The following is a 13,020-nucleotide window of genomic DNA, read 5'->3' on the forward strand; positions in this document are numbered from 1 at the left end:
CGATTCACCTGACCTACATGTCTTTGGACTGACTGGGAGGAAATCGGAGCACCCGAAGAAACCCACGCACAAACGGGGAGAACATGCAAACTCCACACAGAGGACGCCCATAAATGTTTCAACTTGATCTCTTTCCCATTAAATCCGAAAAAATTATATAAGGCAGATGTGCCGGAAAAATTCGCGACATTTTTGCTGGTTTTTAAAAAAAATGTATTTAACTGACAGTAGAGAGACAGGAAAGGCAGGGAATGACATGCAGCAATTGGAAATAAAGAAATTAAGTTATTTTTTTTAACTCCGTTACACCTACTACAATGGACATACTGCATATAATTAGCACCAATCCGAAAATCGGAGAATGGCTACAGATGAGCGTAGTGGAGGCGGGGAGAGCTGCGACGGGTAGGGAACGGTAGAAGAGACTTGTTGAGGCATCAGCTGTGCGCCTACGAACTCCATAGGTTACGGAACTGGTGATAACGATGATGAATTCGAAAAACGTGATGGGGGCTCTGTTCTCGGACAGAAAAGCAATGCTTTCCCCTGTACTTGCTCATCCTCCTTTCATATGCTCATATTAAAAGAACACTACGTTTATGGATGGTGTGCCGACGCACAGAGGGCATTGCTTACATATGCATCTGATCATTCAGAGTAGGTCTGAAATTATGGCTTAGAAAACCCCGCACTCACGGCGAACCTCTTCAACTGTCATATAATCAAGAAATGTTCAACGGGCTGATGTCGAGCAACCTCATTAGCCGGCGAATCTAGTATGAATCTGGATTATCAGAATCAACTTTTTTTGGCCAAGTGTGCCTATGCACAGGAGGAATTTGACTCCGGTACACAGCATCTTCTAGCACTTGGAGACGTCCCTAACGCACAACCCCCCCCCCCCAAAAAAAACCCAAACCTAACAAACCCAAACAGTTCAACTAATAATACACGTCTCAGCGAACGAGAGGAGATGGGGTCAGCGGACTATGTGACCGGGCTGGTTACCACAAACCGGAAACCCGTCTGACCTCACGGAAGCTGTGCGCGGGTAGAGGAGGAGGAGAATTGTGACACAGCAGCGGCGCGTGATATCCTTCCGCGGGAGCCTGGCGCGGCCCTTTCCCTCCCGACAACACAGGATGCAAGCAGGCGGCGTTGCTGCTAAAACACGCTATTTTGTCCTACTGCTGTTAGAATTTCGAACGCGTCCAGAGTAAAAAAAAAGAAAAGAAAAAAAAACGCCAGGTGGGGAAGCATTGGGAGCGTAACGCCTTTCTCGCCGGTTTAGGTCGACTCGCCCACGTTCCGGTTAATATCGGTTGTGCACTGAAGAAATATAATCCGGTTTGAGTTGTGCGCGGCAATCGAGCCAGCTAGCTAAGGCGACGACTTCTGTGGAGACAAGCGGCTGCCGGGGGGACGGAATGGAGCTCATCACGATCCTCGAAAAAACTGTCTCTCCAGGTGAATATGCAGCGTCGGTCCGCATCGGTCGCAGCATGTCCAATGTTGACGATTGCGTCTCGATGCGGCTAGAAGTTGGTTGAAATTGCAGTCGGAAAGGCCTCGCTAGCTGGTGAAAGTTTGACTTGGAAAAAGAGGGAGGAGGGTTAATGCTTTGCTAGCTGACGAAGCAGGCAGTTGGTATTGCTAACCTAGCTACGGCCTACTTGCTACAGATGTAGCTTCTTGCTAACGCTAGTTGTCTTGGACAACCGCGCGTTATCTCGACGAGGTGGCTATATGAAATGATGGGCACTATTGGCTGACGAGCCGTCAAAGTGTCAGAGAAATAACATGTTTTACAAGTGGTACAGAAATGTGCCGTTATACGGCACATTTCACCGCCTGTATTGGCTGCCGACCCTGCCCATGCCTCTTCGGTTAGTTTGCTAGCTAGTTAGCCTGCTAAAGTGCCATTCATGTGGAAATAAGTCGGCCCTTCCGTGCACGCCTATACCGGTCGCCTTTCAATAGTTGCAAATTTCAGCGAAACGAAAGAAGACGCGAAATGCGCCATTTTACGAACGCCGTGTCGCAGGATTTAAAGTTAACATTGTCGATATTTGTAATTGGCGTGTAATAACCAGGACAAACTTTCGATAATGTTACCTGGAGAGGTCCTCGAGCAGTGAGTTGGACAGTTAGCATGCTAAAGCAAGAGTTGAGGGGCTTGGGCATATTCATGGCTAACAAGCATGTTTGCATCGGAACCGCATCCTGTAGCCCGCTGTAGACTTAACGTCAGCACTCACCATGTTTGTCAGGCTGGTTGGCTGCAAATACAACTGTACCCGAACATTATGCGCCTCACTTAACACTAGTATAAAACCCGAAAATTAAATCGAAGCTCGGAAAACTTAATTCCCTGTATCTGAGAGCTACATGTGGATATCCCGCGTTGTTAACGAGACAGTTTCCAGCATATTGCTACTTTGTGGGTTTCTCGTGAATGTTATCGCAGATTGTTAGCTGTGGTTTTGTCGTTAATCTTACCGCAGATTGTTAGCTGGCGTTATCAACCTGCTAATTGGCTATGTTACATTGAATAACCCCGAGTTCCCAACTCCCCCCCTCTCTTTCGCCCCCATCAGATCGGAATGAACTGGAGGCGGCACAGAAGTTTCTGGAGCAGGCGGCGATTGAGAACCTGGTTAGTATCGTGTTTATCAATGCAAGCTACAGTGCAAGTTGAAGTGAAAGTAGGTTAGCACTTTTTGCCGGTCACATTCATGGCTGGCGCGCCTCGTGCTAGAACCAGCATAGGGGATGAATCGGTGCAGTGAGAAGCGGGCTAGCTAGAAGTAGCCCACCCGGCTTTTTCTGTGCTAGGCCCACCCTTCCTCATTGCACACCACAAACCCACTATGGCAAGCTTGCGACACACTGTGGCAGACAGCAGATTGGGGGAGCGAATGAGGCCGCCCAAGCATGCTAGCTTTAGCATTCCATGACATGCACTCATCTCATCTGAGAACCACTGGAGCCTGCTGGTTGCATTAATTTCTACATTAAATAATACACTGCATATAAGAAATGCTTTGCCAAATCTATTTTATGCACATTAGCGTGATCCAATTCACTAAACAGATGAGTTTAATTATACATCATGATACCTATACCTTAGGTTAAGCAGATCCTCACAAGTAGGGTATTTTACCCTGGTGTATAACAAACTAGGGCATATGCAGTAGTAATCCTTTTTAGTAATTTGACATAGCTGTGTATGAAGGCCTCATGATGGACCCCATTAATCAAAGTGATACAGTGGTAGAATACCATGAAAATGCTGATAGTGCATTACAATGGCTGACAAGTCTTTTCAGCAGGTAACCAGTTGGATTTGTATGTATGTTTAAAAGAAGTTTGAACATTAAAGACGCACTGATGGTAGACGATCTTGGGTTTAGTATTTTGCCATGGTCTTAGTTCTACGTGAGCTTTACAGACCATCTAATCCAGTAGCTTCATGACCAGGTAGTTACCTAGTGGCCCCAACCAACATCCTAATAATGTCCACTCACTAAAACAAAACTGTCAAGAAGCTTGGGTGTTAATATAGCCATCAGGGGAAGGTTCCATGAAGGGGTGGGGTTTAAAGTAATACCACACTGCAGCCGAGAAGCAAATAGTGTGCCGTTGAATCTGATTCACAGGTGTTATGCAAGGGAAAGATGTAGAGGATTTGCAATGCCACTGATAAGGTGCATGTTTTCACATTTGATTGTAGGTGATCTGAAAACTGGTGTGGGTGGGCAGCCATAGCTTTCATCAGAGTGGCAGAGGAATTTAAATTGTCAGATTTAACACAGTAGTCTGGCTCCCTTTTGGAAACTAGCTGCACTTAACATAGCTTTTGATCTACATATTTATGTAATCCTGGTTGTTGGAAATTGTATTCATCCCTTCAGTTTTGTTAAATATATGTTTTGATTTATTTAAATTCAAAACTTGTTGCATCTTAAGAGATGCGCAAGGATTGGATGTACTTGCAGGAGTGATTGTTTTATTTTTGTAGGGTCGTGACTCAGCTGTTATTCTACTGTGATTGACACTATGCCAACAACGCAAGATGAAATCCAGTTGAGGATCAGAGAAAAGGGTGCACTAAATCTGATGTAGATGGTCTGCACTGGAATTTCAGTATCAGAACTAAATGGCATTGGGCATCCGGGTAGCGTAGTGGTCTATTCTGTTGCCTACCAACACGAGGATCGTCGGTTCGAATCACCGTGTTACCTCCGGCTTGGTCGGGCGTCCCTACAGACACAATTGGCCGTGTCTGTGGGTGGGAAGCCAGATGTGGGTATGTGTCCTGGTCGCTGCACTAGCGCCGCCTCTGGTCGGTCGGGGCGCCTGTTCGGGGGGGAGGGGGAACTGGGGGAAATAGTGTGATCTTCCCACGGGCTACGTCCCCCTGGTGAAACTCCTCACCGTCAGGTGAAAAGAAGCGGCTGGCGACTCCACATGTATCCGAGGAGACATGGTAGTCTGCTGCCCTCCCCAGATCACCAGAGTGGGTGGAGTAGCGACCGGGATGGCTCAGAAGAATGGGGTAATTGGCCAAGTTCAATTGGGAGGGGGGGAAAAAAAGGGGGGGGGAATCCCCAAAAAAAGAAAAGAAAAAAGAACTAAATGGTGTCAAGTGATTGGCTTTACATACAGCCAAGTGATACACTATGAAGTCTTACTAACATTGCAAATCAACTGACCTTGCTAACACCTTAACTGGCCTTGAGTGACCCTCCTGGCTACAATCCAAAACAAATCTCTCTTGAGTTATTTTGATTTACTTAAACAAGTATAAAGTTATGCAGCAGTTTCCTGACATTTCAGTGTTCTCGGGTACTTGGTCCAGCTTTGTTGGTCCAGCTTTGCCCCCCCCCCCCCCGCCCAGAAGTATAAACAAAAATTGGTCATCCTCCATAATGTAGCTTGCAGAAAAACTTAATCGGTGTTTTAGCCTACACTGCAAAAAAAAGGGAAAAAAAGAGTGCAATATTGAAATCACTCTTCAAGCAGGGTAGAGCATTTTTGTAGTTCCACCGAGCTGCTGTAGTGACAATTGTGAGGCAGTGCCTTCATTCCTAATTTGACTAGTGGCTATCTAATGGCTCCATGGCAACTAAACTCAGTTGAGCTCAGACACAATTAAAGCAGCCTGAAAGGGGTTTATGTGATTGCCACATGATTCCTATCTTGGTTTCCAAAGAATCAGTCTCGTTTTATCTGGAATTTTATATACCTATATGGAGGCAGTCCACTTACAATGGAAATAGTGTTTCAATACCAAAACTTCAATAGCATGTTAACTTTGCTTCTTTTGATCTCTCCCTCCCTCTCCAACAGCCAACATTCTTGGTAGAGCTGTCCAAGGTTCTAGCAAACCCAGGGAATACCCAGGTTGCTCGTGTGGCAGCCGGCCTGCAGGTTAAGAACTCTCTGACCTCAAAAGACCCAGATGTCAAAACCCAGTACCAGCAGAGATGGCTCGCCATCGATGTCAATGCACGCCGCGAAATCAAGACCTTTGTAAGACAACAGGGCGACCTATATTTTTGTTCTCCGATGTACATGCCTCCATTAAAACACATCCTTGAGTTAGTACTTGAGTAAGTAAGAACATAAGAGCATCACTGCCAAGATGTAAAACTATGTAAGAACTGGAATTTCCATACATGTGTAGATATTTATACGCATACACACCTATAAAGTCCTCAGTGAGTTCATGACACAAGCAAGATACAGTAACATGAAGAATGCACACTCGTAAACAATTGATGTGTAAACGGATAAGTATTAAGATTTTTCACATGGCAAATAAATATTTTATCAAAATAAGTCGTATTTTTGCCTTAATTGAAGCTACCAAAAAAGGCTATTGGAAGAGCAAGTCCAGTTCAAATGTGTCAATCCCCCCCTTCAGTTGTGTGATACTATCTGATCACCTCTCTTTGGATATTTCGCTCTCTCTCATTTGGTTTTTGGTCTCCCTCCCTATCTGTCTGTCCAAAGGTTCTTCAAACGCTGGGCACAGAAACGTATCGGCCCAGCTCTGCATCCCAGTGTGTTGCAGGGATTGCCTGCGCCGAGATTCCAGTCAGCCAATGGCCTGAGTTGATTCCCCAGCTGGTGGCTAATGTGACTGACCCCTCCAGCACCGAGCACATGAAGGAGTCCACTCTGGAAGCTATTGGATACATCTGCCAGGATATAGTAAGTGAAGGGCAGCTTCCTCATACAGTTATACTTTTTTACCACTGGATACTAGCCATAAAGCTTTTCGTAAATATTTGAGGTTGCAACTAAGAAAATCTGAATGGAAATTCCAATTACAACAAATCCAACTGAAAATTGGATAGTGCAACAATAAGTGGTGTTTAGGAGAGAGATATATCTTTCTCTTTGCATGTACTTGAGTTTGTGTGTCTTTCTTAGTCATTTTGACAAGCCAACTTTGGTTCTCTTGCATGTAAACTGTAGAATAAGCCTGGGCAAATATATCGGCGATTAGCTGAGTCCAGTCAGCGGTTGGGGGGGGTCCTTTAGCAATTTTTTTGTGCTAATTTTGTCCTTTTGCTAATTTAATGGTCTGCCTTCTCAAGAATTAAACTCTGTAAATAATTAACCTGTTAAGCACAATTCAAAGTGTGCGTGAATAGGAACTGGCGGTTTGAGATGGGGCATATGCACGTTCTTGTTGCACAGATTTTCGACGAGTCTTTCATAAAACAGGGCGGTGACTAAAAGACAGTTAAGCTGTCTTTAGTCGTTGCTGTCCGATTGATTGGTGCTTAAAAGCAACGTCAATTCATAAATCATATTTGAGAACTAGACCAAAAACTATGTGCAGTTTTGTACCCTGATCATTTAATAGCAATTATGTTATCTCCACCCGTTTTCATTTGGAGGCTGCATTTAAAAAAAAATTTTTTTTATGTATCATGTCGGATTAGCCGGTTTTCGCAGCTTATTGCTTAGCGAAAATCTCAAGGTGAGTTTATTTTGTTTAATTGAAGAAGAGTAGCCTATAAGCTGTAATGTTTCAGTAAAATAAGATTTTCTGATTAATGCTCATGCATTTTGGTAGTGTTAGAATCTTTTGCCGGTACTAGTCGTTTGCAAAGATGACAAATTACTTCATTTAGGTCCTTCGGCTTGCTGGTTGCATCTGGTTTAAAGCCAAAATAATCCCAAATAGGGGGTTTTGTATTCTTTTCGCAACAAGCGCTTCCATGATTTCATCCACTGAAAATTGGGGAGGGTCAGCAGTGGCCGATTTTTCGGCTTTGGTGGCCGGTAGGAAATTTTTAATGAATCGCCCAACCCTACTGTAGAATAGTGATGCTGGTCCAGTCGGACCACATCTCGGGACGGGAAAATTTTAGCAAGCAGTCAGTTGAAGTGACACAGGAAGCAGCAAAACTACCTGCTACCATCTACTGTCTGTGGACGTGGCGTCTTGTTGATAGACATATCTGTTGAAAATTTTTATGCCCAGTCAAATTAAATGAATGAAAACAGCCCACGTAAGATCAAAAACTAACCAAGACACATTCATGGCACGCAGATAAGATTGTTCTGCAGTTTCTCACCAAGTTAGTGACCTCTCATTCAAAATGAATGGAGGCAGCCATGCTGGGTGGTAGACTTGGGCGATTGGACAAATATATTGGCTGTTGATAGTTGCTGGGCTGACGGTGTCCGGTAGGAAATTTTTGACATCACCGACCCTACTGGGTGGCTTTGCCACTTCTGATTATGACTTCAGCCATGCTGGAGAGATGGTGCAAGAATGAGCGACGTGAATTGGATTTTTTTGATAGCTTTAATGTCAAGTAAACTCTTGCACCATTCTCCATATCATTGTTCTCTCATTATTTTAACGTCTTTGTACATCCTGCCGACAGGGAATATCTTTTATTCGCCTAGAATAGGGGTTGGGAATCTTATCCTGAAAAGGCCTGTTTGGGTGCAGGTTTTTGATTCCAGCCAAGCAGTTGCACACCTGAGACTACGTATTGAGGTCCTCAGGAAAAAACTCTACTAGTTGATTTATAGAATCAGGTGTGCAGCCTGCACCCACGCTGCCCTTTTCTGGATAAGATTTTCCACCCCTCTCCTAGAATCAGCTTGTGGGAGTGCAGATGATTCCATTATTTTTCTCAGTATTTCTAAAGGTATCTTAGTGTTGCTTTATATTTGAATTCAGACTTGGGTAGTTGTATTTCAGCAACTACAAACTTATTTGCTACTGTTACAGCCACAAACTTCAAATGAATCAATGGAGAAAAAGCCTAGATTTCAGCCTTAACTGAATTCATGCACATTTAGCGTTTTTGAATTTCTTTTTCATACTTGTTTACACACACAAATGTACACCTACACTTTTGCATGTTTCTAAAAAGTTAGGAAACATGTTTTTTTTTTTTTGGATTTTCCCCCTTTTTTGTCTCCCAATTTAGTGGCCAACTGATCCCTATTTTTTAGCTCAAACACTCACCCTCCTACTGCATGCGTTCGCCATGCATGCGTTCGAAACATAAACCAAGTTCCAGACAATCCAGCTGCCACTGAAGCTGCCTTACTAAATAGACTCGAGAATCCAGGTGATAACTGTTTACCTAATAGGCTGTATGGCAGTGTGGATACATTTTTAACATGTCTCCACTAAGATTCACAAGCTATTTCTAGGGGACTTCTATACCTACATCATTTGGTTTGGGTTTAATGAACTGTAAGTTTGAGTCATTTTTGCATGTGTGAACAGTGGGGCTGAAAGGACTCAAGTCATTAGAATACCTTGATTTTTAAAAATTAATTAGAATTTTCATCCTTGAGTACTCTACAGCATGAAATTTGGCAGAGTAGGCAGACAGTGGATGTGGGACTAGGAACAATCAGAAATTGTCACTTGGCGCATTATGTCTGTGAACACTGAGCTATCCCATTTTAAGAGTTCGTCTTTCGTGTGAAAATAAAATTTGAAATAAAAGCATATGGATTCACTGAAGCTTCACCAGATGTCACTCATTTAAAAAAAATCTCTTTCTTGCGCTTTTACTTTAGCACTGGTTTTGCTTTAGATGCTTGTTGAGAGAGAAGATGCGCTTATGACCTCTGATGACTTGTAGCTCTCCTGATTTCCTACGTTAAATGCACTTATTGTAAGTCGCTTTGGATAAAAGCGTCGGCTAAATGACTGTAATGTAATGTTATGGCTACTGTTGGCTAGCTTTCTGATAATGCATTAAAACAATATTGTAAACCATTCAATACTAGAATAATTGTGTTCTTTGCTCTCAGTGCACACCAAGCTCATCCAAGACATTGCCAAATTTGGGTGTCGGTCCATCTCCAGACTGTGGTGCAGACAGTTTCTGTTATGAAAGCAATTTTAAAATTACAAACAAATTTGAGGAAATGATAACGTTACTCTAGTTTAATGACGTTTTTTTTTTTTTTTAAATTTCTGATTTTTCCCCTTTTCTCCCAATTTAGTGACCAATCGATCCCTATTTTATTACAAACACCCACTCCCGTACTGCATGCGTTCGCCAACTGCATCTGTCCGGCTGGCAGTCTTGAAGGAGATGCCTTGTCACGAAAGTGGCGAGGCGAATCCAGGCCAAAGCACTGCTTTTTCCGACACACACAGAGACGCATTCATGTGACGAACACAAACCGACCCCGCCCCCCTCCCGAAGACAGCGTTGCTAATTATTGCTGCTTCATCGAGCCCGGCCATAGTTGGATCTGACGAGACTGGGGCGTGAACCCCAGTCCCCAGTGGGCAACTGCATTGACACAAAGCCAATGCTTAGACCGCTACACCACCTCCGACCCCTAATGACATGTTTTGATTACTGTAGAGTTCTAAATGCAATATAACCTTATAGACCCAGTATGTAGAAAAAGCCTTTTGCGTTAGTTTCATCCTCTAATGTTCAATCTGGTCCCTGTGCTGTTAGGACCCAGAGCAGCTACAGGACAACGCCAACCAAATCCTGACGGCCATCATCCAGGGCATGAGAAAGGAGGAGCCAAGCAACAACGTCAAACTGGCTGCTACAAACGCTTTGCTCAACTCGCTGGAGTTCACCAAAGCCAACTTTGACAAGGAGGTAAAAAAAAAAAAAAAAAAAAAAAAAAAACTACCTTTGGTAGTCTTCATTAAAAAAAGAAAAAAGTTCTCGAAATGCGACCAGTTAAAAGCGGTGCAAAAGTACATAAAATGCTTAATGTACAATAGGACGACTACAGCAGCTGTTTTCTTTTTCTTGATCTGCACGCTTTGGTTTATTATCTTAACTATTTCCCTATTCTCTGTTGGAAAGATGGGGAATTTGAACTTGAGTTTGAATTAGGGCTCTGTGCTTGTCTGTCCATCTCCACCTCTCCCATTATCTATCTTTGTCTCCTTCCTTGTCTCCTCTAGCCTCATTCTCATTTCTGTCCAGGCAACTAAGACATAAGTGGAGATTTGTTTTCCATACAGCACAGCATTAGCTCATCAGAGCCCAGTCCATCAAGTGTTTTTCTTTTTTTTTCAGGCAGGGATGAGTTACGTGTTCCAAGTTAAATGTTTTCACACAAATCGGTTATTTTCAGTTTAATTTTCAAATTATGTTTTTATACATAATTCTTATGTCTGATTTGGGTTAAAAGCCATTCATTTTTTTGCATTTGTTGCAGACGGAGAGACACTTCATCATGCAGGTGGTGTGTGAAGCAACGCAATGCCCTGACACCAGAGTGAGTAACAAAGATGGCCATTAAGAAAGAAGTTTTAAAAGGTAGAATCGGTAAAAAAAATAAATAAAATAAAAAAATTCTAGTGAACGCTATCAGGAATTGTAACAACACGGGCAAACATCCTACAACTTCGAAAGCTACCTAATGTAGAGATCCTGCCAAAATGTCAGGGTAATGTTGTTATAAAACTTAACAATATTTATAACTTCTCACATGTCATTAAATGACAATGGTGCTTACTTGTTCTTCAGTGGCATGGCCAGCTTAGCATTGTTTGTTTCTTTTAATGCCTTGATAGTTGCAGTTTTTGCTCCCTCTCGAAAGCGATATCTGTATTTATTCTACTTTTGGGGTGGCATTTGTTGTAATTTCTTTTCTGCTGGATGATGCTTTTTGAATTCTTGATGGTTGCGTTGTAAAGCTGGAACGTTGAAACATGCACGAGATTAACATATGGGTACCTGTCGTTATGTGGAAGAACATTGAATTTCTAAAGAGCGAGGAACTCTCAACTGGTTTGTTTGCCAAAATAAAGATTGTGGACCAGAATGTAGGTTTTGAAAGCCAGAAATTTCAGCATCTGGTAAAGCTGTCGTTTACCATTCGGTAAACTCTTGATTGGCAACTACACTCACCGGCCACTTTATTAGGCACACCTGTCCAACTGCTCGTTAACGCAAATTTCTAATCAGCCAATCACATGGCAGCAACTCAATGCATTTAGGCATGTAGACATGTTCAAGACGATCTGCTGCAGTTCAAACCGAGCATCAGAATGGGGAAGAAAGGTGATTTAAGTGACTTTGAACGTGGCATGGTTGTTGGTGCCAGACGGGCTGGTCTGAGTATTTCAGAAACTGCTGATCTACTGGGATTTTCACGCACAACCATCTCTACGGTTTACAGAGAATGGTCCGAAAAAGAGAAAATATCCAGTGAGCGGCAGTTCTGTGGGCGAAAATGCCTTGTTGATGCCAGAGGTCAGAGGAGAATGGCCAGACTGGTTCGAGCTGATAGAAAGGCAACAGTAACTCAAATAACCACTCATTACAACCGAGGTATGCAGAAGAGCATCTCTGAACGCACAACACGTCGAACCTTGAGGCAGATGGGCTACAGCAGCAGAAGACCACACCGGGTGCCACTCCTGTCAGCTAAGAACAGGAAACTGAGGCTACAATTCGCACAGGCTCACCAAAATTGGACAATAGAAGATTGGAAAAACGTTGCCTGGTCTGATGAGTCTCGATTTCTGCTGCGACATTCGGATGGTAGGGTCAGAATTTGGCGTCAACAACATGAAAGCATGGATCCATCCTGCCTTGTATCAACGGTTCAGGCTGGTGGTGGTGGTGTAATGGTGTGGGGGATATTTTCTTGGCACACTTTGGGCCCCTTAGTACCAATTGAGCATCGTGTCAACGCCACAGCCTACCTGAGTATTGTTGCTGACCATGTCCATCCCTTTATGACCACAGTGTTCCCATCTTCTGATGGCTACTTCCAGCAGGATAACGCGCCATGTCATAAAGCTCGAATCATCTCAGACTGGTTTCTTGAACATGACAATGAGTTCACTGTACTCAAATGGCCTCCACAGTCACCAGATCTCAATCCAATAGAGCACCTTTGGGATGTGGTGGACCGGGAGATTTGCATCATGGATGTGCAGCCGACAAATCTGCAGCAACTGCGTGATGCTATCATGTCAATATGGACCAAACTCTCTGAGGAATGTTTCCAGTACCTTGTTGAATCTATGCCACGAAGGATTAAGGCAGTTCTGAAGGCAAAAGGGGGTCCAACCCGGTACTAGCAAGGTGTACCTAATAAAGTGGCCAGTGAGTGTATTTCCAATTCCCTTGATAGATGATGGTCATTTTTGCAATGATTGTCAACATTTTACTAATGGTACCTTTACAGGCAACTCAAAATTTGCATCTGCAGCTACACAGTATAAGTACAAAAGCCTCAAACTTCATGTCAAAAGCCATAAATATATGCAATGTAGGGAGCTGCCCCCTTCCAGCGGGGTTTCAACACCAAGAAATGGCCAACATCTTAACGAGGCATAGATGATTAAGTTTAACAGCATGCAATATCACTAAAGAAGAAATTACGTTCATGAAATGTAAATATGCTTATGAAAAAAATGTCTGTCTGCAAATCCAACATACAGACTAAAAAAAAAGAAAAAAAGAAATGCTGGGTTGAATTTAACCTAACTTGGGTTGTTTCTGTAACCCAGCGCTGGGTCAAATA

General features: G+C 43.2%; 1 protein-coding gene across 1 annotated transcript in view; it reads left to right on the plus strand.

Annotated features, from left to right (window-relative positions):
* The first annotated feature begins 1,123 nt into the window (after nucleotides 1-1,123).
* The window catches only part of kpnb1 (karyopherin (importin) beta 1), a 52,133-nt gene continuing 40,236 nt past the window's right edge, over nucleotides 1,124-13,020 (plus strand). Inside the window, exons 1-6 of the mRNA XM_056287818.1 lie at nucleotides 1,124-1,467; nucleotides 2,598-2,656; nucleotides 5,353-5,535; nucleotides 6,019-6,219; nucleotides 9,975-10,127; nucleotides 10,699-10,758. Coding sequence (XP_056143793.1) covers nucleotides 1,428-1,467; nucleotides 2,598-2,656; nucleotides 5,353-5,535; nucleotides 6,019-6,219; nucleotides 9,975-10,127; nucleotides 10,699-10,758 — 696 coding nt within the window. The 5' untranslated portion in view covers nucleotides 1,124-1,427. The remainder of the gene's footprint in view (nucleotides 1,468-2,597; nucleotides 2,657-5,352; nucleotides 5,536-6,018; nucleotides 6,220-9,974; nucleotides 10,128-10,698; nucleotides 10,759-13,020) is intronic.

This window comes from Lampris incognitus, chromosome 10 (assembly GCF_029633865.1).
Source record: "Lampris incognitus isolate fLamInc1 chromosome 10, fLamInc1.hap2, whole genome shotgun sequence".
Lineage (NCBI taxonomy): Eukaryota > Metazoa > Chordata > Actinopteri > Lampriformes > Lampridae > Lampris > Lampris incognitus.